Source organism: Chiloscyllium plagiosum, unplaced genomic scaffold (assembly GCF_037043375.1).
Source record: "Chiloscyllium plagiosum isolate Xiang-an unplaced genomic scaffold, Cpla_swu_hap1 HiC_scaffold_53X, whole genome shotgun sequence".
Classification (NCBI taxonomy): domain Eukaryota; kingdom Metazoa; phylum Chordata; class Chondrichthyes; order Orectolobiformes; family Hemiscylliidae; genus Chiloscyllium; species Chiloscyllium plagiosum.
The window spans coordinates 16,751,608-16,779,487 of NW_028270191.1; the positions used below are offsets into that span (position 1 = coordinate 16,751,608).

Sequence of the window (27,880 nt, forward strand, 5' to 3'; positions counted from 1 at the left end):
CCAATATGTCAACTCCTTCATCCCAGGGATCAATTGAGTGAATCTGCTTGGAACAGTCTCCAATGTTAGTATATCATTTCTTAAATACAGAGACCTAAACTATCCACAGTACTCCAGACAGGTCTCACCTACACCCTGTCCTGCTGTTGATAAATGGGACTGTTTTCCATCACTGATTAACAGAAACAAAAGTGGAGAATGATATTAAAATAGAGGAAATCGACAAAATTTCTACAAGAAATCCTTAGTTATAAAAGTTTAATGAAATCATACAGTTCAGAAGGAGGCCATTCAGCCCATTGTGAATGTGGTGGGTCTCTGAAAGAGCTCCAATTAGTCCCATACTCACATTTCCATCGTTTATTTTTCTTGTCTTATCCCTCATTCAATATAAAGTTTAAAACAGATCAGAGTATACAGCAATAGCTGGTGAAACTGTCTGAATCCTTTGGATCTTGAAAGCTGAATTTGATCAAAAGTCAACTAACTGTCAATTTTGGGGAGCTTCATGGAGGGTTTCTCTCTGTGAGCTATAGAGAGTTATCTCACGCAATTCTCCATTACTCACTTTGCTATGTATGCCCACGACCTTAAATGCTGCAGTCATACTGTTGTGTGCTCACTGCTGCCCAGATCTTCCAGGATTTCTGCGGTGGCACCATATTTAAAACTCAGCTATGCAAATTGTGGTAGCCACCGTCACCCTGCACAGAGTGGGAGGGTACCGAAAAAGAAAAGCTTCTGAGGGGACATTGGTGACATTAGTGACACTTCATTGGAATTATAATCTCACCATCATTAAGATATTGCTCTTTACATCATCACCTGTCAGTTAAATTGCAATCGAGAGTGTGGTGCTGGAAAAGCACAGGAGGTCAGGCAACATCCGAGGAGCAGGATTCCTGATGAAGGGCTTTTGCCCGAAACGCCAATTCTCCCACTCCTCGGATGCTGCCTGACCTGCTATGCTTTTCCAGCAACACACTCTCGACTCTAATCTCCAGCATCTGCAGTCCTCATTTTCGCCGAGTGTAGTTGCAGCTTCAAGACTGATGGTACAGAGGATACTCATCCCTCATAGCATACTATGTTAGGACAAAAAAATCCCCAAAGAACTGCACATCAAAAACAAAAATAGAAATTGCTGGAAAACTTCAGCAAGTCTGCCAGCTTTTGTGGAGAAAAAGCAGAGTTAATGTTTCAGGTGCAGTGATTCTTCCTCAGAACTGAGTTTTTCCAGCAAATTCTGTTTTTGTTACCATCTTAGGAGTTTATCTAAAGAAATATTCCTCTCTCTAGTGCCCAACGTAGCATAACATCTTGTCATGGTTCAATGTGGGAACATCACATGTTGCAAAGGCTTCAAATAGTTGATACATTTAACTTCTATTGAACAACTGGAAGAGTGAAGAAAAAAACAAGTAGAAAAGCTGTATTTACTTCTGGGAACAAACAGAAGCTGTTTGCCCTTTGAGCAACTACAGATTTACTGTCAATAAATGATGACCTTGCCTAACTCATAACTGTTGGAAGCTACAGTTAATTAAGTTAACAAATTAAGTCCTGAAAGACTTGTTGAGGCTTAATCATGCTGAATGTGATGCTCAGTGTTCTCATCTTCCTCCTCAGAAGGAGACTATTATTGGCCACCATCACAGTGGCCCCGATAGTTCCTTTGACTTTCAGTAGGCAGACTGCCCCTCAAGGACTGACAGTGGCCCACCCCCACCCGACTGACTACGGTGGACAGCTCCAACTAATGAGTAACGAGACCCCTGATCTGTGTGCAGTACCTGACTAACATAGCATTAATCCCCAGACTTGTTGCACTGGACATACAGGACCTATGCTCCCTGGACTGTAATATTAAGGAAAGCTGAATGCTGAAAGCGTGAATTACCACGTCCAGTCCTCTGGGCTAAGAGCAAATGATGGCCTTGAGTGACTGTCATGGACACCCTGACTGACAACAGTCGCCTGGGAGAAAGTGAGGACTGCAGATGTCTGAGTTGAGAGTTGAGAGCGTGATGCTGGAAAAGCACAGCAGGGTCAGGTAGCATCTAAGGCACAGGAGAATCAATGTTTCGGGCATAAGCCCTTCATCACCCTTGAATGAAGACCACTCCCCATAGACTTTGAGACATGGCTGAGAAAACTGCACATGCTGTAAATCAAAAACATAAACAGAAGTGGCTGAAAAAGCTTAGCAAGTCTGGCAGCATTTGTGAAGAGAAATCAGAGTTAACGTTTCGGGTCCGAAGACCCTTCATCAGAACTAGACCAGTTTTGGGTCCTCCAGTTCTGAGGAAGGGTCACAGGACCCGAAAGGTTAACTTTTTTTTGTTTGAGGCATGGCATTTGGTTGAAGCATGTGCACGATGTTTTCTGTGTAAACTGCTGGTACAAACTATAGCATGGTACCGTACAGAAACACATCCACTCCCTTGACTGTTCGTTGCTGAGAACCATGACCAGCTGCCGAGCTTGATGTCTGAGTTAAATGACAAGGCAACACAGAAGTACTGTGAGCTTTTATGTTCTGAATGAGACCGCAATGCACTAAAAGCCAAGCAAAGATACAATGAGTATCCAAGTAGAGGCAAATTGAATGAGTGCCAAGACAGCAAGCGAAGAGCCTTGAGATACACCCTGTTCCAATGCATGAGATGGCTGCACAAAATGGCCAAGCAGCAGCATTACAATGAGAGATGTCAACAAGCTCCAAGGTACAGTATTGAAGTGGTGAACTGTGTTAGAAGTGAGTCAGAGATATGCCTTGATGACTGTGTCCGATGCCAACCTCCATAGAATTCTGTCCGAAGTAGAGGCCTAGAGAAACAAGTGGCAAGATGCAGCTGTCAGGTACCCACTCAGATTTTCATGTTGGGAATCACTGTCGTCTCGTTCCTCGCTGCTGCCTGGGAAAATAGCAAACTACATTAAAATGAGGTGAGGTTAGGTAATAATGTGGTGTGAATCCATGCAAAGAGACCTCTTGTTGCTCATGAGCAAGATTCTCATGCCAATGTTCAAACCTGGGGTGGAAAATCAGACCCTTTTCTCTCAATAATCGAGAATCTAATTTTTCCAATCTTGCCATATTTTCCAAATTGACTTGCTATTGCCCACATTGTTCAGGGGCGGGGAAGATTCTGCTTGTAAATTTGTTCCACCCTTTAAAATTACTGATTGAAAAACCTGTAAAATGATACTACATTCCATTATGCTTTTACATACACGCCAATCATATTTGAGAATTTGTTGGTGAGTATCAGTGTGTAACAGGCTCCTTGCCCTCAGGGTTGCTTGTATGGAAATGGTTCTGGTTGTTGTACAGAGTAGGCAAGATTGCCCATGAGAACAGGAGTTCCTGCTTATTGTACGCAGAAGCTGGAATCACCTCACATGAGGATGAAGGTCAAAGTCTCCTGAGGAGCCATAGATGTCAATAGAGAAAGTAACAGAATAGAGAGCATTGAGAAGAAGAGGCAAGAATCTGAGAATGGTGCATTTGAGCAGAGAGAGAATTTCATAAAACACTTAACCTACTGATATTGACAGGAAATTCACTAAGGCTCCTCAGACAGCACATTCCAAATCCACAACCACTTCCATCTCGAAGGACAAGGGCAGCAGATACATGGGAACATCGCCCCAAATTCCCCTCCAAGCCCCTCACCATCCTGACTTGGAAATATATCACTGTTCCTTCACTGTCACTATGTCAAAATCCTGGAATTCCCTCTCTTAAGGCATTGTGGGTCTACCTGCAGCATGTGGACTGCAGTGGTTCAAGGCGGCAGCTCACCACCACCTTCTCAAGGGGGCAACTAGGGATGGGCAATAAATGCTGGGCCCAGCCAGCGATGCCCAAATCTCACAACTGAACTTAAAAACAAAAGCAGGGTGAAGCTTTCCTAAGCTTTCATAGTTTTCTGCCAGTAATTTTAGTCAACTACAGACAGGGTTTTTGAAGGATCTACACGCAAAAAGGAGTTAAGTGCTTAAAATTATGAAGGATTTAGAGAGTGTAAAGACAGATAAACTGTTGGGTTGACAACCAGATAGCACATATTTAATCAATTTAAATTGTGGATATTTGTAAGAAATTCCTTCTATTGTTATGATGCTAACATGATGCCTGATGTTGTACTTAGCATCTGTCTTTCTTTATTAGTACAACTTGCCGCCCAGGTTGAGAGGGTTGTTAAGAAAGCGTATGGTGTTTTGGCATTTATTGGTGGGGGGATTGAGTTTTGGAGCCACGAGGTCATGCTTCAGCAGTACAAGACACTGGTGCGGCCACACCTGGAGTATTGTGTACAGTTCTGGTCACCGCATCATAGGAAGGATGTGGAAGCTTTGGAAACGGTTCAGAGGAGATTTACTAGGATGTTGCCAGGTATGGAAGGAAGGTCTTGCTGAGAGATAGGCTGAGAGAACTGAAGCTGTTTTCATTGGAGAGAAGAAGGTTGAGAGGTGGCTTATTGAGACTTAAGATAATCAGGTTTGATAGGGTGGACAATGAGAGCCTTTTTCCTTGGATGGCGAAGGCGAACATGAGGGGACATACCTTTAAATTAAGGGGTGATAGATTTAGGACAGATATCGGGGTAGTTTCTTTACTCAGAGTAGTAGGGGCGTGGAATGGCCTGCCTGCAACAGTAGTAGACTCGCCGACGTTAAGGGCATTTAAATGGGTATTGGACATACATAGGATAGTGAAGATGGTGTTTGGTATGCTTTCTTTTATTGGTCAGAGTATTGAGTACAGGAGTTGGGAGGTCATGTTGCGGCTGTACAGGACATTGGTTAGGCCACTGTTGGAATATTGCGTGCAATTCTGGTCTCCTTCCTGTTGGAAGGATGTAGTGAAACTTGAAAGGGTTCAGAAAAGATTTACAAGGATATTGCCAGGGTTGGAGAATTTGAGCTAAATGGAGAGGCTGAACAGGCTGGGGCTGTTTTCCCTGGAGAGTCAGAGGCTGAGGGGTGACTTTATAGAGGTTTACAAAATTATGAGGGGCATAGATAGGATAAAAAGACCCCAGTCTTTTCCCTGGGGTCAGGGAGTCCAGAACTAGAGGGCATAGATTTAGGGTGAGAGGGGAAAGATATAAAAGAGTACTAAGGAGCAACTTTTTCACACAGAGGGTGGTACATGTATGGAATGAGCTGCCAGAGGATGTGGTGGAGGCTGGTACGATTGCAACATTTAAGAAGCATCTGGATGGGTATATGAATAGGAAGGGTTTGGAGGGATATGGGCCGGGTGCTGGCAGGTGAGACTAGATTGGGTTGGGATATCTGGTCGGCATGGATGGGTTGGACCGAAGGGTCTGTTTCCATGCTGTACATCTCTATGACTCTATGAGTTGAAAATTAAAAACTTCTTAACTACAATGCAGAGCACAAGTTATTCTGTGACTAAATATTTAGTCTTTTTTCCAAATAGCACAGTTATGGGAAACAGAATGAGACAGATACACAATTTTAATTTTTTCCTAAATATTAGCTATATTTTGCAATTACATTTTCATGTAAATAATTAAAACACATTTCTGTTACAGTTATTCAGAGCTTGCATACACACACACTTTATAGAATGTAGAACCCACAGAGATTAGTCTCTTGGGTGCAGGCAATGTCCAGTTGTAAAAGAAAGACAGGTGGGGCAGAGACCAGAAAGTTTTTCAAAGGAAAGCTTGCGACCAGCACCACCTTCTGGCAATCCAGCTTAATTACACACTATACATTTTGAAGTGTTGTAGACAACCCTCTTGCAAAATGATCCATGGGGTTACTGAGACAAAACATGGACAGACCTCAACAGGCCGAAGAGACAAGTCCCAATAGTATACGATTAGTAATTATAATCACCTTACGCCCAGAAGTTTACTGTATTTAAGAAAAGTAAATCAATTGGTTGGAGTTAAAGTCCTAATGCATGCTGAACAGGCAAGAGATGGAACATTGTCTAGCTACTGAGAACTGGTCTTCTTCACTTTTCAAATACATGCTCCCTTTGCAAATCTGTTTTGCAATCTTCATGATCCTTAAAAACAACTAAGGATATAGTCTATTGGAAATCCTTGTGCTGTCATTTTAGTCAGTTATCTCCAAGCGAATCTTGTTGCTTTTTTCGGAAGGACCTGAAGTGACGATACAAATCGTACAGGCAAGCATTTTCCTTTGGATACGAGTAGGTCAAAGAGAGACAAAGAATACAATTTCATATTATGCTCAAAAGACCACACTGTCTTAATACTTCATGGATCATACTATTAGTTTTACATAGATCCCATCCACCAGTGCAGTGATGAGGGGTTCTGTTAAATCAGAGCTCCCTGACAGCTCAGTTTGAATAAGTTTTATGCTTCAGAGATCTCCAGAGAGGAGACACTCCAAATTATCTCTGTGTGCAAGTTTCATTTGATACTTTTAAATGGAATTTAGATAAATAAGGTGTTGCATTTTGGTAAGGTAAATCAGGACAGAACTTATACACCTAATAGTAAGGTCCTGGGAAGTGTTGCTGAATAAAGAGACCTTGGGGTACAGGTTCATTGTTCTTGAAGGTGGAGTAACAGGTTGACAGGATAATGAAGAAGGCATTTGGTACACATGCCTTTATTTGTTAGTGCATGGAGTAGAGGAGTTGGGATGTTAGATTGTGGCCACTGGTTCAGCCACTTTTGGAATACTGCGTTCAGTTCTAGTCTCCCTGCTGTAGGAAAGATGTAACTAAACTTCAAAGAGTGCAGAGAAGATTTACAAGGATGTTGCCAGGGTTGGAGGATTTGAGCTATAGGGAGAAGCTGAATAGGTTGGGGTTATCTTCCCTGGAGTGTAAAAGGTTGAGGGGTGACCTTATGGAGGTTTATAAAGTCAAGAGGGGATGGATAGGATAGATAGCCAAAGTCTTTTTCCCACAGTGGGGGAGTCCAAACCTAGAGGGCATTGGTTTAGGGTGAGAGGGGAAAGATATAAAAGGGATCTAAGGGTCAATTTTTTCACACAGAGGGTGGTGCATGTATGGAATGAGCTACCAGAGGAAGTGGTGGAGGCTGGTACAATTGCAACATTTAAAAGGCATCTGGATGGGTATATGAATAGGAAGGTTTAGAGGGATATGGGCCAAATTTTGGCAAATGGAGTAGATTAATTTAGGATATCTGGTTGACATGGATGAGTTGGACCGAAGAGTCTGTTTCTGTGCTGTACATCTCTATGACTCTGTCTGCTCTAATGCTCATTAGTGCTTGCCTGCAACTTATGTTCTTTTTCTCAGTTACCATATCCAGTCTCAATTAATCACTCAACAGATACTAGGTTCTCATAATTAAATACGGAGCAACTGAACACCACTGAAGGGCCCTCTTGTGGCACAGTGTAGTGTCCTATCCCTGGACTGGGAGGCCCAGGTTCAAAGTCCCACCTGCTCCAGAGGTGTATAATAACATTTCTGAACAGGTTGATTAGAAAATAGATTAAATCAAAACTTTTTTTAAAATTGAATACCACAGAATGGAAGTTTGATTGTCATTTTGTGTTGAATTATTTTGGCTTGATGCAGCAGACCACCATATGGTCGGAGTTCTCTTTGACACTTTCCTTGCTGCTGAGCGTGTTCGCATCTCACTGGAGTCAGAGGGCCAGGAGTTCATACCTCAGTTAAAAGATCCAAGTGAAAAAATCTAAACTGAATCTGAACTCCAAACATAGCACTGAGGGAGTTCTGCACTTCTGAACACACTGTCCACCAGAAAGTACACCAGAGGCCCCATTAGTTCTACTGGGTCGATGCAAAAGATCTTACAGCGTTTGTTTAACTGCCAATGAGACTTTCCTACGTGTCTTATTGAAATTTTACAAAATGTGAAAGACCAGAATTCTAGTTGATACTTACGAAGCACTATTTTGTAGTCTTCCTTATGGTTCAAGTAATGTTCAAACTCCACCGCCAAACCAGATTCCCTCTGTGATATTATAGACGCAAAACTTTAATAACTGTTCACGGATTGATTGAATGGACAAGGGTAAACTGTTACACACTGAAAGAATCAGTTCTTTCGGTCTGGAATAAAATATTAAAAGCAAGAACAAACTTACACAGGAATTGAAAGCAAGTGAGTCATGCCTTGGAAGGAGGGAGTTGAGATTACATAAGTCAAACTGCTTAGATACCTGATTAAATTGGATGCTTTATTGCCACAAAGGACAAAGATTGGCCTGCAGAAGAATGTAAGGAGTTAATCTCAGGAAAGTTGTGTCTTCAAACAGACAATTAAGGCCAAATGTAACAAGGAGCAAAGACGTTACTTCTGAGAAGAAGGCAAGCTGCGGACTTGCTGTAATTTGGATGAAAGGAATTTAAGAAATCATCAATAATATCACATATACAAATTCTCTTCCTTTGGTCTAAAAATCGAACACCAGAACTCTCCCTTTAGCAGAACTTTGAAGAACAACACTGTACAAGGATTGAACCCTCTTAGGTAATAGTCAAGTTGGATTGTGAGGCTTAACTTGCTTACTTGAGGGGTCTTATTTTGATTGGTAAATTAAATGAAGTTTACATCACTGTTTCAGTACTTACCATTTACCATTAACAACCTCTTCACCGATCAAAGTGGGAATGGAAGAAAAAATATAGGTAGTTCTGCTATAATGTGTCTTCTGTTAACACAAATTGGCTGTGTTTCTAAAATGTGAACTTTTAAAGTGCACATTGGCTATAATGCAATTATATCACTGACACTTCAAGTGTATTTGTATTGCTCAATTTTCGTATAGCACGGGTTTGCACAGGAACAGAACTACCGCGTAATAGCAGAACTACCTGTATGCATGGATATATTTTACTGCTGATTCAGGGATCAAATCTTGGCTCCTCAGTAAATAATAGTTATAATTTCTATGCATTGCTTTTCTCAGGAAAAATAGACAAAACATATACCAGAAGCCTGATATCTCTTTATAGTGACTATCGATTGGTACAGGTTCAACAATGTAAACTAGACTTCACAAATAAATCCTATTTCAAAAAAAGTACAAAGGAGCAAATAAATAAATATACAATAAAGCTTTATTTGCATAGTAGTTAATATACAAAATGTACACAGCATACAAAAGTCCTGAACAGACCAGTGTAATAACAAAGGCAATCATAAGATGGCTAAAGATGAAAGATAAACTTTGCAGATAAATTATCAGATTTAGCAGAGACATTTACAATAAGGTATTACAATATGAATGGAAAATCTGAATGTTTCAGTTAAGAACTTCTAAAACTATCCTACAGTGGAGAGTCAGGCTACAGTGTAGTTTCCTTTGTAATGCAAAGATTAAAATCAAAAGCAGAATACACAAGATTGGAATGGTTCATCTACAGAAAGTGTTTAAAGTTCAAAATAAAAGCTAAAGTGGGCAATTCTTCTGTTTCTGAGCTGGAAGGCCCTTTTTGTAACCAATCCCCCCCCCAAGTCCCACTCTATGGCTTGTTGGCTACAAAAGAAGTGGATAAAGAGTGGAGCTGGAAAAAGCACAGCAGGTCAGCCAGCATCAGAGGAGAAGGGGAGTTGACATTTCAGGACAAATGAAGTCCTGATGAAAGGCTACAACCTGAAATGTCAACTCCCCTTCTCCTCTGAGGCTGTGTGACCTGCCATACATTTTCCAGCTCCATTCTTTATCCACTTTGACTCTCCAGCATCTGCAGTTCTCACTATCTCCAAGTGGCTACAAAAGAACCCAAGCACTGATGTAGGCAGGCCAGTGTGTGTGTGTATCAGTGCCAGGCCCTAGTCCAGATAAATGGAGAATCTTAGCTGCAATCTGGCCGTTAAACTACCCACCAAATCTTAAAACGATGGTTGACATGAACAGGGTTGACCAGAATCGTTAGGAGAAGTTAACAGACAAACCAACCATTTGCAGCTCAAAATAGTTCAGTGGAGTTTCTATTTGTTATGCAAGTTTTAAGGTTCTACAAATGCCTAACCAAGCATTAAAGGATGAACTTGGGACCTGAATATTTTTGATCTACGAAGTGTAGTGGAACAGCTTTATTAGGTCATTTACTTATTAGTAAATTGTTAACTGCAATTGTCAGAAGTATTAAAATTCAATCTTTGTTGAGAGAAAAGGTTTTCAAGGTTTGTAGCAAGTCCACATTTCCATAACAAAGATTAGCACTGATGCAAAATGATGTCCTCTTATAGCTTGCAGTCACACCAAGCAATGCAGAAATGGAGAACAAACGTTTTTTTGCCTAATTTGAATTCATGGTGGTTTGGTGGTGGCACAAAAGACTAGTTATTGTGAATAAAAAGCTTGCTTTTGTACTGCAAATAAAGTTAAATGAGGCAATATACAGTGTGAAAACTGCCAAGAGCTTTCTTTAATTGTGTGGCAGTCATCATATTTCTGCCTGTTGTTTATTGGGAACATTTTATTTAATTGATGCAATTCAAGATTGAGAAACCTTGGGAGCACTGTGATATTTAAACAAGGACAAACATTTGCAGTAATATTTCTTGAAACCTGGTGAAAAGAAAGAGACACATTGCTGAACCTTTTTGTCTTGCACTGATCAGAACAAAACACTAGAATGTCAAATATCGAATTATTGCAACAATTTATACTTTGGGAAGAAAGCGTGCTGATTAGTTTGTACATTGAACCATAGGGGCACCTATAGTTCCCATTGCTTTCTCTGTGCCAATGCCTTGGTTGATCAGAATTTAAATTGATGCAATTGTTTGAAATTTGGCATTCTTGCATTTGTCCTGATGAGTGCAAGGTAAAAAGATTCAGCAACATGTCTCGCTTTACAAACTAATTTTTCTAATCATATCTTTTTAATATCACAAATTTTAAAAAATAAAAACCCACAAAAACTCTGAACTAACTGGTTAAAAAGGGTATTAGTGTTAATTATGAGAGTTCAAGCATGAGGAGCAAAATTAATTCTATTGTTTATAGCTGGAGACCTTTAAAAAGGACAGCAGCACAAGACAGAAACTGATGCTAGAATGAAAATCTTCATGACAGAGTGCACATCAGTTCTGATTGAAGGGAGAGTATATTTTGAACATTAGACAATTTATACAGTTATGAGATCAACCAGAAGCAGGTCATGCCTTCAGCATACTTGTGCTAATTGGGCAGTTTATATAGTTAACAAACCGCAAGATGTTCTCTAATGCAAGCAGAGCTGCTCGAGTATTATGTAGACAAAACACAGCTTTTCTATTATAACAAAACTGAAAAGCAGCTAACCTACTGGTAATATACCCTGAAGCAGTGAGTGAAGCTCTTTAAGTGTCCACAACTAGACCTGTCTCCTCAGGTTATAAGACACACTAATACAGATGATGAAAAAAAAGAATAAGGTTCATAACAATAGGGCAGGACTTGTTGGCTCTTCACAAAAGGACACCAGAAATTGTTGAAGCTATTTCTGGCTGGTAATGCAGCTCGATTGGGACAAAGTGCTGTGGAGCAGAAATACAGAGTTAGAATTCAAGACAATATCAATTTAAAAACTGCAGGGACTAGTTTAAGGGCTGTAAAAAAAAAAACCTTCAGAAGGCCACGAGAAAAAGGATGAAAATTAACTTCCAGTTAGACCACTGCAATATACCTGTTAAAATGAACGATTGTGCATAGAGCTGGAAAGTTTTAAAAAGTTAACCAAATTTTAGAGGAGCAACCTTTTAAAGCAACCTTATGTAAGAGAAGTGCTGACAAGTTCATACAAAGAATCCAGGGTAGTTCCTTTCATACCAGAAATAGATTTTAAGTTGAACCAATTATGCAGTCTTTGAGGAGAGAAAAAAAATACAAAGTACTTTGATGGGCTATTTAGATATCTCTATTGAATGGTTACAACACAACTAACTGTGCTTACAGTCTAAAACTGGAAGTCCACAATAAAAAAAAATCAGAATCAAAGCTAGCATCTTTATTCTACTCATTTTGATTTCAGTGGATTTGAAAAAGATTAAAATGGAATGAGAGACTGGAAAGGTGGAAACTGTCATCAAGCTAGTTATTTAGATACTTTTACAAATATTTTGGTGAAATTGTAACTGTTGCTGAAGTATGTTTGTGCAAGTCACAAATCTAAATTTGCACATTGTAATCACAAATGATATTGCATAGAAGACTGATCTTTCCCTTCCCAGGAACAAAATTCACACGAGGATATTCAGGAAATTCCTCTTTGGTATTACTCACCATAACTTCTTGTTGCTGAAGTATCTTGGCAACTGGATTGGCACAGTTTCTTTCCTTCTTTGTTATCTTATCAGGTGACTGGATGGCACGGGTGAGACAGCAAGAAACCTCTTCATCCAAAAGTGCCTCTGGGAAAGGTTTTCGATATCCAGGGAAAGTCTCACCAAACCTCTGCTTCATGCTGCTCCAGAGCAGAGTGCTTCTGTCTGAAAGTCAAAACAGACAGTTTTGAAAGTTCAGTGCAACTCTATTGGTGCTCAATTAATTTTCCCCAAAAAACTCCGCAATCAACTGTTTGTTAGTGATTTGGGGGGTAGGGAGACTATTTCTAATTTGAACCCATGAACAGATTTTACAACTCATGAATATAATAAAAAGTGGGATCAAACTGCATTAGTTATTAGTTGATCAATGAGCAGCCTTGCTCGATTGATAACATTCACAAGCCAGCATATTGTGAGGTCAAGTATCGGTCTAGGACTCTACCTTGGCTTATACTTGAATGCTGTATTGAGACAGCCGGAGGAACAGTGAAAAATGAAATGTTAAGCTAAGGGTCCATCTGCCTGTTTGGGTAGAGGTTAAAGATCCATTAAATAACCTGGCCATAATTTCATCCTCAACCAGCTCCAATTGAACAGCACAGCTGGCCATTCATCTTAATGCTATTCATAGCATCTTACTTTGTTCAAAAATGACTGCTATGGTTACCAACAGCAATGTTTTTCAAGAGCAAACATTTTTTGAATGAGAAGCATTTTGAGATATTCAAGTGCTACACAAATGCAAATCTTTATTCTTTAAAAAAAATTACTGCTTTTGTACCTGATGTGAATATTTTTAATAATTCTGGACACCTAGAGGAACTGTTATCCCTCTTCAGAAATGTAGCTGCTGTACTGAAGATTCCCAATTTCTACTGGATTATTTTAGCTCAGACTAATTAGGGAATAGAATTAAATGAGGTGGGATCTAAGTGCTTGACTCTAAACTGGACACTGTAAATGCTTGAAGTATTGGATATTACAACATGATCCATTTCAATATCTTTTCTAATGTTTTTATTTTCTTTTGGAGAAAGCACAGAGTGGCAAGGCACAAAATGTACTCTAGGTGAGGTCTTCAGTATCCACCATCAAGAGTGGTTCGGCAGCAGTACTACCGATCAAGCCGGTCAGGTTCCAAAAAACATAGATGCTACACTGGGTCTGTGGCAGATGTTGAGGGAACAAACAAGGAAAAACATACTTGACCTCATCCTTACCAAATCTGCCTGCCACAAATACATCTGTTCATGATATGGAGAGTGACAATTCAATCCTTGTGGAAACGAAGTCTTGCCTTCACATTGAGAATAATCTCCATCGTGTTGTGTGGCATTATTACTGTGCGAAATGGGACAGACATTGAAGAGATTTGGCAACTCAAGATTGGGCATCCATGGAGGTGCTGTGGGCCATCAACAGCAGTTGAACACAATCCAACACAATCTGCAACTTCATGGCCCAACATATCCCCCACTCAACCATTACCATTAAGTTCAGGAGGGCATGCGAAGAGAAGCACCAGGCATACCGAAACAAGAGGCGTCAACCTAGTGAAGCTACCAAACAGGACTACTTGCATGCCAAACAGCATAAGCAGCAAGTGATAGAACTAAGCGAGCCCACACCAATGGACCCAAGACTGGTTAGCAAAGTTAGATCACATGAACTAGCTATTTGGATACAGAACTGGCACGAAGGTAGAAGACAGAGGTGGTGGTGGAGGATTGCTTTTCAGACTGGAGGCCTGTGACCAGTGATGTGCCACAAGGACCAGTGCTGGGTCCACTGCTTTTCATCATTTATATAAATGATTTGGATGTGAACATGGGAGGTATAGTTAGGAAGTTTGCAGATGACACCAAGATTGGAGGTGTAGTGGACAGCAGAGGTGGTTACCTCAGAGTACAATGGGATCTTGATCAGATGGGCCAAAGGGCTGAGAAGTGGCAGATAGAGTTTAATTTAGATAAATATGAGGTGCTGCATTTTGGAAAGGCAAATCAGGGCAGGACTTATACACTTAATGGTAACATCCTGGGGGGTGTTGCTGAACAAAGAGACCTTGGAGTGCAGGTTCATAGTCCCTTGAAGATGGAGTCACAGTAAGACAGGATGGTGAAGACAGCATTTGGTACACTTGCCTTTATTGGTCAAAGCATAAAGTATAGGAGTTGGGAGGTCATGTTGCAGCTGTATAGGACATTGGTTAGGCCACTTTTGGAATATTGTGTGCAATTCTGGTCTCCCGTCTATTGGAAAGATGTTATAAAACTTGACAGGTTTCAGAAAAGATTTACAAGGATGTAACCAGGGTTGGAGGGTTTGAGCTACAGGGAAAGGCTGAATAGGCTGAGGCTGTTTTCCTGGAGTGTTGGAGGCTGAGGGGTGACCTTACAGAGGTTTATAAAATCATAAGGGGCATGGTTAGGATAAATAGGCAAAGTCTCTTCCCTGGGGTGGGGAGTCCAGAATGAGAGGGCAGAGGTGTAGGGTGAGGAGAAAGATATAAAAGAGATCTAAGGGGCAACTTTTTCACACAGAGGGTGGTACGTGTATGGAACGTGCTGCCAGAGGAAGTGGTGGAGGCTGGTACAATTACAACATTTAAAAGGCATCTGGATGGGTATTTGAATGGGAAGGGTTTAGAGGGATATGGACCAAGTGCCGGCAAATGGGACTAGATTATTTTAGGATATCTGGTTGGCATGGATGAGTTGGACCAAGGGGCCTGTTTCTGTGCTGTACATCTCCATGACTCTATGATCTATGCTCTACAGTCCTGCCACATCCAGTTGGGAATGGTTGTGGACAATTAAACAACTCACTGGAGGAGGCGGCTCCACAAGTATCCCCAACCTTAAATGATGGAAGAGACCAGCACATCAGTGCGAAAGATAAGGCTGAAGCATTCACAGCAATCTTCAGCCACAAGTGCAGAGCTGATGATCCATCTCTACCTCCTCCACAGGTCCCCAGCATCACAGTTACCAGTCTTCAGCCAACTCAATTTACTCTGTGATATCAAGAAACGGTTGGTGACACTGGATACTGAAAAGCTTATGGGCCTTCAGAATATTCTGGCAATAGTACTAAAGACTTGTGCTCCAGAACCTGCTGTACCCATAGCCAAGCCCATCCAGCTACTTGCATTTACCTGACAATGTGGAAAATTGCCCAGGTATGACTGGTGTATAAAAAAAATGAGGATAATTCAATCTAGCCAATTATCGTCCCATTAGTTGACTCTCAATTATCAGTAAAGTGATGGAAGGAGTCACCAACAGTGCTATCAAGTAGCACCTTCTCAGTGACGCCCAGTTTGGGTTCCATTAGGGCCACGCAGCTCCTGACCTCATTACAGCCTTGGTTCAAACATGGACAAAAGAGCTGAATTCCAGAGGGGAGAGAGAGAGTCCTTGACATCAAGGTTGCTTTTGAGCAAGTCATCATCACTGGTGGTTCCTCACAGATGAGGATGGCTCTTCCACTCTCAGGGCGAGTCCGTGGGCGGCTGGACAGATCAATGGGGCTTCTGCAGGTTCTGCTACACTTGGGGCAGGTGGTACTTGCGGGAAGGGGGTGGGTGGGACATTGGTGTGGCAGCGCGATTCTTTTGCTGTTTTCATCTGGCTTCCATTTTTTCTCTGATGACAAGTCTTGAGGTGCTCGACGCCTTCCCGGATGCTCCTCCTCCACTCAGGACGGTCTTGGGCCAGTGATTCCCAGGTGTCTGTGGGAATGCCGCACTGAAGTGCTTTGAAACCTGCCGTTTCAAAGTTGACATCAAGGCTGCATTTAAGCAAGTATGGCATGAAGGAGCCCCAGCAAAATAGAGTGAATGGGAACCGGGGGAACATTCTCCACTGGATGGAGTCATACCTAGCTTAGAGGAAGATGGGTGTGGTTGTTGTAGTTCAGCCATCTCAACTCCAGGACATCGCTGCAGGAGGTTTGCATAGTTTTCTTATCTCAACTATCTTTAGCTGCTTCATTAATTACCTTCCCTTCACCATAAGGTCAGAAGTGAGGATGTTCACTAATGATAATGCAATGTTAGTACCATTCCCGATTCCTCAGATATCAGAGAAGTCTGCACCTACATGCAGCAAAACTTGAACATCATCAAGCTTGGACTGATAAGTGGCAAGTAACATTTTTTCACAAACACCAATTCCATCGAGAGAAAATCTAATCATCTGCTCATGATATTCAATAACATTACCATAACTGAATTCTATAACTTCAACATCCTGGGTGATTACCATTGATCAAAAACTGAACTGGACCAGCTACACAAATACTGTGGCTGCAAGAGCAGGTCAGAAGATAGGAATACTGCAGAGATTAACTCACCCTTTGACTCTCCAAAGCCTGCCCATCAACTGGAAGGAACAAATCAGTGTGGTAGAATATTCCCCACTTGCATGGATGCCAACAATTAACAAATAGCTCAATACCAACAAAGCAGCTTACTTGATTGGCAACTCATCCAGCACCTTCAAAATTCACACCCTCCATCACCAATCCACAGTGTGTGCTAAATACAAGATGTACTGCAGCAACTTACCAACCCTCCTTTGACAGCAATGTCTGCAATCTCTAACACCCAGAAGGATGAGGGCACCACCACCTGCAAGTTCACTCCAAGTCACACATACTTCTGAATCGGAACTATATTGCTATTCCTTCACTGTCACTGGGTCATGTTAGTGTTCCTATACCTTGTGGGCTATAGCAGTCGAAGAAGGTCACTCATCAGAATCTTCTCAAGGGCAATTAGGGATGGCCAGCAATGCCCACACCTCACAGACAAAAATAATCCAGTGAAAGTATAAATAAACACAGATAAGCAGCTGTCTTATACTGACCCAATACTTGTATGGCTTCATGTCAACCTGAAAACTTCCCTCACTAATAGAAATTAATTTTATTATCTTTTGTCCTTTGCTGCCCATATTCTTTCCTATTCAAATGAAACAATGTCATGACTTGAGATTGATCCCAGGTAGTTCTTTGTATATTTTTTCAAATTTAAAAAATAAAAATTTGCGAATGGGACATCGGTGTTGCTGGCTGGTCCTAGTTGCTCTTGAGAAGGTGATGGTGGATTGCCTTCTTGAACTGCTGCAGTCCATGTGCTGTAGGTAAATCCACAACGCTCTCAGGGAGGGAATTCCAGGAGTCGAAGAGTGTGGTGCTAGAAAAGCACAGCAGGTCAGGCAGCATCCGAGGAGCAGAAGAATCGACATTTTGGGCATAAGCCCTTCCTGATGAAGGGCTTATGCCCGAAACGCCGATTCTCCTGCTCCCCCGATGCTGCCTGACCTGCTGTGCTTTTCCAGCACCACACTCTTCGGCTCTGATCTCCAGCACCTGTAGTCCTCACTTTCTCTTAGGGAATTCCAGGATTTTGACTCAACAACATTGAAAGAATGGCGATCTAGTTCCAAGTCATGACGGTGAGTGGCTTTGTAGTGTACATGCCACTTTTTCTGATGTTCACCTTCAAGGAGTGCTCGAATCTTAATCTTTGCCTATCTCACAAGTGGTGTCCAAGTTTAAGTTGTGATACATGACTGCCTTCAATATTTTATTATTTACATGTCCAGTCTATTTCAGCTGGGCTCTGAAAATGAGCTTTTCAGTTCCAAACATTTCTGCTCTTTGAAGTACCTCCACATTGGGAACTTTGTTCTCCCTTTTTGATACCCATGACGTTCCAAATGTTTCTCACGTGGAATCTGTCCAATAGCATAATACGTCTGGAGTAGGTGGTTATGTCTTACAGGCACATAGGAGGACAGGTATTATGACAGCTTGGTATACAGCAAGTTTTGTTGTAATTTTGATACCTCATTTCCTCCTGTGTCTTGAGTAAATAGGCAAATGCTGAGCTAGATCATTGCCACCTCACTGAGGTGAATATTATACTGTAATAGTATAAGACAGCAGTCATAGCGTCATAGAGATGTACAGCATGGAAACAGACCCTTCGGTCCAACCTGTCCATGCCGACCAGATATCCCAACCCAATCTAGTCCCACCTGCCAGCACCCGGCCCATATCCCTCCAAACACTTCCTATTCATATACCCATCCAAATGCCTCTTAAATGTTGCAATTGTACCAGTCTCCACCACTTCCTCTGGCAGCTCATTCCATGAAAAAGTTGCCCCTTAGGTCTCTTTTATATCTTTCCCATCTCACCCTAAACCTCAGCCCTCTAGTTCTGGACTCCCCGACCCCAGGGAAAAGACTTTGTCTATTTATCCTATCCATGCCCCTCATAATTTTGTAAACCTCTATAAGGTCACCCCTCAGCCTCCGACGCTCCAGGGAAAACAGCCCAAGCCTGTTCAGCCTCTCCCTATAGCTCAGATCCTCCAACCCTGGCAACATCCTCATAAGTCCTTCCTGAACCCCTGCAGGTTTCACAACATCTGTCCTATAGGGACGAGGGAAAAAACAGACACACACACAGACACACACACAGACACACACACCTTACCTCTGCTTCCACTGAGAAAAGGGGATTGGAATTTCGACTCTTGGGCCGTTGTGTGCAAGTGAGAAGATCCATGGGAAATGGACGTGGGCAATGTGTCCACCACATTCAAAGCTAGCTTAGCAGAAGGGAGCAATATCTCAGATTGGTGGTCCATGGTAGGAAGGCAATTTGCTGCTCCAGAAACACTGTTAGTCTGTCGTGACCAGTCTATAAGCTTACGTGTTGGAATGGGAGTCAGAGGTGTACATTGGGAAGAAATAATATATTCTTCAGCATCCTGCTGCTTTGAGGCTGTAACAACTGTTCTATTCTTCAAGACAGCACCAGGCAAATTGGGATGTTCTTCTGGGAAGGCAGGTACATTTTCCTCACAGCTGCTTTCTGTGAGCGTCTCCTCAATCACCTTTACCTCTTGCAACTCTTTCTGAAGTTGTTGTGAAAGAAGTTCAATGTTCTGTAAAACAAAAGTTACAACAGCTCAAGAACCTGAAGAAAATGTAACTTATTAATGATACAGCACTCCACTCAAATCATGGATGACATAATAAGCTGTCTTCACAGTGAATGCTTAGCCATGCCATTGTAGGGTGTAGAGAACAGATGTCTTGGCAAAGATTTGAGCAGCTTTTCTGTCTGTTCTTTTAGCCAGGAGTCAGCAGGCAGAAAAGAACAATTTAACACAAGAAACTAAAACCAAGAGAACACTTGAAAAAAAGATAAGAACAGTCCCATTAGCTTTAGAATCTTATAGTGAGAAAACCATAAATGCAATTAGTGTAATTAATTTATTAGTTTACAGCTCTTTTTTAAAATAAGAATTATGGAGAAGAGGGGGGAAAACAGCAAAGTTACCCCTTTTTTTTCTCTCTTTCACCAACCCCCATATAAAAGAAAAATATTGGGAGAAGAAAAGGAAATTAATCAATCAGTCTGTGGACAAAGCAAGGCTTTACAAGTGATACAACGTCAACAAAATATGCTGTTTTGTAACTAGTGCATAAAGCTCAACCATTAAATGCCGTGGTACCTGTACCTTTAGCTTTACTAGCTTTAGATCAACTAGGCTTGGACCCTGATTAGTCTTTGGTCTTTCCAATTCTTCCTTTAAGCTTGCGGTTTCTGTTGTATTCTCTACTTCATTTGGTTCTTCTGAATCATTAAACAGACGAAGTACTATCTGATCCTAAAATAGAGAATGTGAGACGTCCATTACATATACGCAGTGCAAAATCTCATCATGTCTTCATTTTGATACGTTGTAAAATGTAACTTAATTTTTACGCTAGAGAATTGAGAAATATTGGTGGTGATCTGACAAAGTGCACCTTCCAATGACAAATGTTGGAAGAATACTGGCAGTCAGATTCAACAGGTAACATTCTTGTCTGAGTGAGCATATTCTGGGGTTAAGTTCCACTCCAGGGCTTGAGTACAAAAATCTATGCTAACCCTCCAGTGCAGTGCTGAGCGAGTGCTACACTGTTTGAACATAGAACATAGAAAAGTCCAGCACTGAACAGGCCCTTCAGCCCACAATGCTGTGCCGAGGATTATTCCTAATCTAAAATAAAATTACCTAACCTACGCACCCCTCAGTTCACTGCTGTCCATGCGCATGACAGGCAGTCATTTAAATGTAGGCAGAAGTCGGTACTGCAGATGCTGGAGGTTAGATTCAAAGAACAAAACGTTTACAGCGCAGGATCAGGCCCTTCGGCCCTCCAAGCCTGAGCTGATGCAAATGTACTGTCTAAACCTGTCGGTCAATTCCTAAGCATTTGTATCCCTCTGTTCCCCACCTACTCTTGCATCTGTCCAGATGCATCTTAAATGAATCTACCGTGCCTGCCTCTACCACCTCTGCTGGCAACGTGTTCCAAACGCCTACCATCCTCTGTGTGAAGTACTTGCTGTGTGTATCCCCCTTTAAACTTTTCACCTCTCACTTTGAAAGCGTGACCTCTCGTTATTGAATCCTTCACCCTGGGAAAAAGCTTGTCTCTAGCCACCCAGTCTATATCCTTCATGATTTTGTAAACCTCAATCAGGTCCCCCCTCAATCTCCTTTTTTCTAGTGAAAATAAACCTAACCTACTTAACCTTTCTTCATAACTAGCACCTTCCATACCAGGCAACATCCTTGTAAACCTTCTCTGCACCCTCTCCAAAGTATCCACATCCTTTTGGTAATGTGGCGACCAGAACTGTACACAGTATTCTAAATGCGGCCGAACCAATGACTTGCCAGCTCTTATACTCAATACCCAGTCCAGTGAAGGCAAGCATACTATATGCCGCCTTCTTGACCACTCTATCCACTTTCAATAGACCTGAACTCTCAGATCTCTCTGCCCATCAACTTTTCCCAAGGCTCTTCCATTCATTGTATAATTCGCTCAAGAATTAGTCTTGTCTAAATGCATCCCCTCACATTTGTCTGGATTGAAAACCATCTGCCACTTTTCCGCCCAACTCTCCAGTCTATCTATATCCTCCTGTATTCTCTGACAGTCCCTTATGCTTTCTGCTACTCCACCAATCTTTGTGTCATCTGCAAACTTGCTGATCATACCAACAGAGCCCACTTCCAGATCATTTATGTATATTACAAACAACAGTGGCCCAACACTGACCCCTGTGGAACACCACTGGTCACCTTTCTCCATTTCGAGAAACTCCCTTCAACTACTACTCTGTCTCCTGTTGCTCAACCAGTTCTTTATCCACCTAGCTAGAACACCCTGCACACCATGTGACTTCACTTTCTCCACTAGTCTACAATGGGGAACCTTATCAAACGCCTTACTAAAGTCCATGTATATGACATCAACAGCCCTTCCTTCAACTAACAACTTAGTCACTTCCTCGAAGAACTCTATTAAGTTTGTAAGGCACGATCTCCCCTGCACAAAACCATGTTGCCTATCACTGATAAGCCCATTCTTTTCTAAATATAAATAGATCCTATCTCTCAGTACCCTCTCCAGCAACTTCCCCACCACCGATGTCAGACTCATTGGTCTGTAGTTACCCAGAATATCCCTACTACCCTTCTTGTACAGGGGGGCAACATGAGCAACCTTCTAGTCCTCCGGCACCTCACCTGTATTTAAGGATGCCACAAAGATATCTGTCAGGGCCCCAGCTATTTCCTCTCTTGCCTCCCTCAGCAACCTGGGATCGATCCCATCCGGTCCTGGGGATTTGTCCACCTTAATAATCTCTAGCATACCCAACACATCTTCCCTGCTTATGCCAACATGATTAGAGTGGTGCTGGAAAAGCACAGCAGGTCAGGCAGCATCCGAGGAGCAGGAAAATTGATGTTTCGGGCAAAAGCCCTTCATCAGACTTAAGACTGACTGGTCTGTAATTGCCAGGGATTTCCCTATTAGCCTTGCTGAACAGAGGAACAACATTTGCCTCCCGTGGAGAGTGAGGAAGCAAAGATCTTCGCCAGCGGCTTAGCAAACTCCTTTCTCACTTCCTGGAACAACCTAGGATAAATCTGGTCTGGCCCTGGGGACTTATCAATCTTAATGTTTGCCAAACTTTCCAGCACATCAACTTCATCAATCTTGATCGGATCAAGCCTATTTCCCAGCTCCTCAAAGTTCTCATTCACAACAAGGTCCCTTTCCTGAGTGAAACCCAAGCAAAAACTCATTTAAGGGCTTCCCCTATCTGCTCAGACTCCATGCACAAGTTCCCTACGCTATCCCTGACCGGCCCTACCTGCTCCCTGATCATTCTCTTATTCCTCACCTATGAGTACAATGCCTTTGGATTCTCCCTAATCCTTCCTGCCAAGCCTTTTTTGTGCCCCCTCCTGGCTCCATTTCTGAGCTACTTTCTAGTAAGCCTGTAATCCTCTAAAGCTGTGCTAGATCCTTGCTTCCTCTACCTTATGTAAGCTTCCTTCTTCCTTTTGACTAGAAGCTCCTCTGTTCTCGTCATCCAAGGCTCCTTAATCTTACCTGTTTCAGAGAAACAAATCTGTGCATCACTCACAACAACTGCTCCTTAAACAAACAAACAGTCTCCAGATGTCTGTAGTGCCCTTTCTGTGGAACAATTGCTCCCAATCTGTATTTCCCAACTCCAGTAGCATCATAGTTTCCTTTTCCCCAATTAAATATATTCCCATGGTTATGGTACATGTCAGGCAGTTATGGTCACTGTTAGCAAAAAGTGTTCTCCCACCGCGGGATCTGACACCTGTCCTGGCTCATTGCAGAGCACCAAATCTAAAATGGCCTCTCCCCTCATCGGCCTGTCTACATACTGAGGAAAGAAACCATCCTGAAAACACCTGACAAAAACAGCTCCATCCAAACCATCTGCACTGAGGAGGTTCCAGTCAATATTGGAAAAGTTGAAGTCACCCATAACAACAACCCTGCTACATCTGCACTTTTCCAAAATCTGCTGGCCTATGAGTTCTTCAATCTCTCTACTGCTATTCGAGGGTCTGTAGAAAACCCCCAATGAGATGGCTGCTCCTTTGCTGTTCTTAAACTTCCACCCATACTGACTCAATAGACAAACCTTCCTTGACAACCTTTGTTTCTGTAACTGTGATGCATTTTCTAATTAGCAATGCTACACCCCCTCCTCTTTTTCCAACCTCCCTATACTTTTTAAATATTCTAAATCCTGGAACATCTAGCAACCATTCCTGCCCCTGTGAAGCCCACATCTCCATTATGGCCACAACATCATGTTGAGGGCTTTTACTTTCAAATGGGAAATTCAAACTAATCTTCCATTCCATTTTCCTCTCAAATGGATATAAAATATGACACTATTTTGAAGGAGAGCAGGTGAGTTATCCCCAGTATCCCTGGGCTATATTTTTGCCTTAATTTATCTCCAGGCTTGGGTTGACAAGTGGCAATTAACATTTCCACCACACAAATGCCAGCAAGTGACCATCACTAATAACAGACTATTTAACCACTGCCCCTTGACATTCAATGGTGTTACCATCACTGGATCCCCCACTATCAATGTCCAGGGGGGTTACCATTGATCAGAAACTCAACTGGACTTGCCACGTGAACACAATGGCTACAAGAACAGGTCAGAAATTTGTAACCCACCTTTTGACTCCCCAGAGTCTGCCCACCATCTACAAGGCACAAGTCAGGAGTGTGATGGAATACTCCCCACTTGCCTGGATGGGAGGAGCTCCAACAACACTCAAGAAGCTTGACACCATCCAGGACACAGCAGCCCACTTGATTGGCACAACATCCCTAAGCATCCACTCCCTCCACCACCAACGCTCTGTAGCAGCAAGTGTGTACTACCTACAAAATGCACTGCAGGAATTCACCAAAGATCCTCAGACAGCACCTTTCAAACCCACAACCACTTCCATCAGAAGGACAAGCAAGGCCAGCTGATATATGGGAACACCATCACCTACAAGCTTCCTCCCAAGCCACTCACCATCCTGACATCCATATATCACCTTCAATGCTGCTGGGTCAAAATCCTGGAATTCCCTTCCCGAAGGCAGTGTGGTTCGACCACACAGCATGTGCACTGCGGCAATTCAAGGCAGCAGCTCACCACCATCTTCTAAAGGGCAACTAGGGTCGTGCATTAAATGCTGGCCAGCCAGCAGCACCCATGTCTCACAAATGAATTTCAAAACAAAGTGTGTTTAGCCATTCTTGACAAGCCAACTCATTTATCCCAGGAATTGGCCTCGTGAATCAGTTTGTAAAACTCTCTCTAATGCCAGTACATCCATTGTAAAATCAGGGGACTGAAACTGTATATAGTACTCCAGATGCAGCTTCACCAATTCTCTACTGCTGTAACAACACTTCCCTGATTTTAAACTCCAATCTATTAATAATAAAGGTCAATGTATCATTTGCCTTCTTAATTGCCTGCTGCACCTGAATGCTAATGTGTTGTGTTTTGTGCACACAAGCACTTTCATTTGAACAAAATGTTACTTAAATTGAGAAAGACTGCAGAAAGGTGCAGCAGAGGGGTTTTGGGGTTGTCCATGCCTTAATCACAAACAACTAGCAAACTAGCTCAGCAAATAGGGAAAGCAAATGGAATGGTGGACTTTATTTCAAAGACAACGGAGTATTAAAAAGTAGGGAAGTATTGCTGAAACTATATACGACACTAGTTAGACCAGACATAGAACAACGGGAACAGTTTTGGTTCTCTTATCTAAAGAAAAGATATACCAAACATTGGATGCAGTCCAGAAAAGGTTCACAAGATTGATCCCAGGTATGGAGGTTTTCTTATGATGAGTGGCTGAGTATGTTGGACCTGTAGTTTTTGGACTTTAGGAGATTGAGAGGAGGCCTTTCTGAAACATGCAAGATTCTTAGGAGGCTTGACAGAATAGATGCAGACAGGGTTGTTTCCCCTTGTGGGAGAGTCTAGAACCAAAGGGCATCATCTCAGAATAATTGATCACCCATTTAAGACTGAGATGAGGAGGAATGTCCTCTCTCTGAGGATAGTGAATCTGTGGAATTCTTTATTGTAGAGGAATGTCGAGGTTGGGTGATTAAGTAAATTCAAGGCTAAGACAAACAGATTTTTAATCAGTAAGAGAACCGAGGGTTATGGGTTAAGGCAGGGAAGTGTAGTGGAGGATTATCAGAGCAGCCATCACCTCAGTGAATGGTGAAGCAGACTCCTACTTCTGCTCCAGCATCGTATAGTCTTAAGAGTAGATAAGAAGGAAATGGTGTGGAATGAACAAATATTCTGGTTTTATCTTCACTGTAGGAGGATATAAAAATCATTTCAGTATTAGCTGTAAATCAGGAGGTAGAAGGAAGAGAGGAACTTGGTGAAATTACAAATCACCAGGGAAGGGAGACTGAGTAAACTGACGGAGCTGGATACTAACAAGTCCCTATGTCCCAATCGACTTCATTTGCTACTTTTTTTTAAATGAACCTAGAATGAAGTAGTAGATATGTTGGTGTTAATTTTCCAAAATTCCCAAGATTCTGGAAAGGTTCCATTGGACTAGAAAGTAGCAAAATGTAACTCTATTAAGGGAGGTAGGCATATCTAGGTGGGTTACTCTTTGGAGGGTCGGTGTGGACTTGTTGGGCCAAAGGGCCTGTTTCCATACTGTAGGGAATCTAATCTAATCTAAAAAAAAAACCAGGAAACTATAAGCCAGTTAGCTTGATGTCTGTTGTGGCAAAGGTGTTAAGAATGGATCAGTAAAAAGATTATATCTGCACACTTAAACTCAAGGTAATCAGGAAGACTAAGTATTTTGTGAAAGGAAATGCATATTTAACCAAGTTATCAGAATTCTTTGAAGGAGCAACATGTGCTGTGGATAAAGGGAAGCCTGTAGACTTACTGTGCTTGGACTCCAGAAGACATTGACAAGGTGTTAATGGTTAAAATGTAATTACACAAATTGGAATCAAATGATGCTAGGGTGTAACATACTCGCATTGATAGATATTTCTGCCAGCCACAAAACTGAGTCTAATCATACATGGCTCCTTTACTGATTGGCAGGATGTAATGAGTGGGTCTGTGATGGGGCCTTGACTTCTTACAATTTATGTCAATGACTGAGATGAAGGAAACAAAAGCACTGTGTGGTGACTGTAACAAGGTCAGCCAGATGAATCTCACAGAATAAGAGTTCCCTGATTGGGGCTGTTAATCTGGTCCAATTAGGGAGCCCTGGCTGACAGATAAACGGGGGGGGGGGGGGGGGGGGGGGGGGAGGTCAAGGGTTCTGTTCACTCTGAGAGCTGGCTCTGAGGGAGCTGGGCCAGTATTAAGGACTCTCCACGTGTAAATAAAGGGTGACTTGGTGACGGAAGCAAAATTTGCTGAGGGTTGTGACACTTTGGAACATAATGCTTCAGAAGGTGGTATAGGCAGGTCATTGGGGTAAATTGACTGCATTTCCTAATTAAAAATGTAAGGTTATCAAGGTTAGATGAGAATGTGGAATTTGAAACACAAACAGATCAGCCATCAACGTTTTGAACAGTGGAGCAGGCTCAATGGCAAAATGGCTTAGTTTAGCTTCTGATTTGGATGTTTGTATGTTCAAATGACAAATTTAAGGGAGAATAACTTTTGGGGGCACTTTAGAGGATCCAAGCCACAATGGCAGAGTTCTAACAGGTAACTGACAGCTTGGCCAAAAAGGCAATTTTTAAGACAGCTTTTTCAACACTCCAGTGACATATACTCCTGTATAGTCAAGAACTTGTACATTAAATAGTCTCGGAACAAATAGTTTACCAATTTCATCAACAGAAACAGTTGTAACGTGTTACATAACACAAAACCTCACTATCCTTCACCCACCATTGGCAGATATTCACCATCCTTTGTATGGTCTGAGGCACTCTGTCCATCTGTCTTGCCCTTGAGAGAGTGATGATTTGACCAATTCACAGGTTTATAAGTTGCAACCTGTTGGAACGAATAAAGTTAGATTAACAAGAGTCTAAACCAAATTTCTGAATAACACATGCATACTGGAGAAGGGACTCTACAAATTGAACAAGTTTGTGGGAATTTTTAAAGAATATATTAAGATCAGTAGCAGCAACAGGAACACATCTAATGACTCTTTTTGAAGTCAAACTAGCCTTGTTTGTTTTTCATCAAATGTGAAGATGAATTTTTGACCAGTAATGAACTGCTCTTGAACCTCTAAATGGTAATTCAATGTTCAAGTTCTTCATTAAATTGCTGAGCCCACATTGTCACTAAATGTTCATGTTAGGTGGCAGCAATTGAGCATGCAATATTTTAGAATACTATTTTATACAACTTTATTCCATTAAACTGGTTTTAAACTGAATCTACAATTATGTTGTAAATGCAATTCAACTAAACAATTTGTGCAGTGTTCAAGGAAAATTCATATTCATCTTAACACAAATAAATGACAAAGAGTATGAGACAGTATACAGCATTTGAACACAACTTCCTATTCTATTTTGAGCAAATTCCAATATTGTACTCAAGCTCTTTCTTGTAAGGGTGGCAACTAATGCTGGTGTATTGTTGTACACTTTTCCACTACCTCATCTAAATGT

The 27,880-nt window shown here is 41.8% G+C and overlaps 2 protein-coding genes across 4 annotated transcripts in view; one reads left to right on the plus strand and one right to left on the minus strand.

Moving 5' to 3' along the window:
* Nucleotides 1-27,880, plus strand: part of LOC148134655 (uncharacterized) — a 268,788-nt gene that overhangs the window by 126,282 nt on the left and 114,626 nt on the right. The gene's annotated exons all lie outside the window — the stretch shown is intronic.
* LOC148134657 (uncharacterized) overlaps nt 9,658-27,880 on the minus strand; it is a 48,094-nt gene continuing 29,871 nt past the window's right edge. Inside the window, exons 11-15 of the mRNA XM_087985615.1 lie at nt 27,141-27,248; nt 19,831-19,980; nt 18,798-19,251; nt 12,244-12,449; nt 9,658-11,498 (exon numbers count right to left, since the gene is read on the minus strand). Coding sequence (XP_087841741.1) covers nt 11,430-11,498; nt 12,244-12,449; nt 18,798-19,251; nt 19,831-19,980; nt 27,141-27,248 — 987 coding nt within the window. The 3' untranslated portion in view covers nt 9,658-11,429. The remainder of the gene's footprint in view (nt 11,499-12,243; nt 12,450-18,797; nt 19,252-19,830; nt 19,981-27,140; nt 27,249-27,880) is intronic.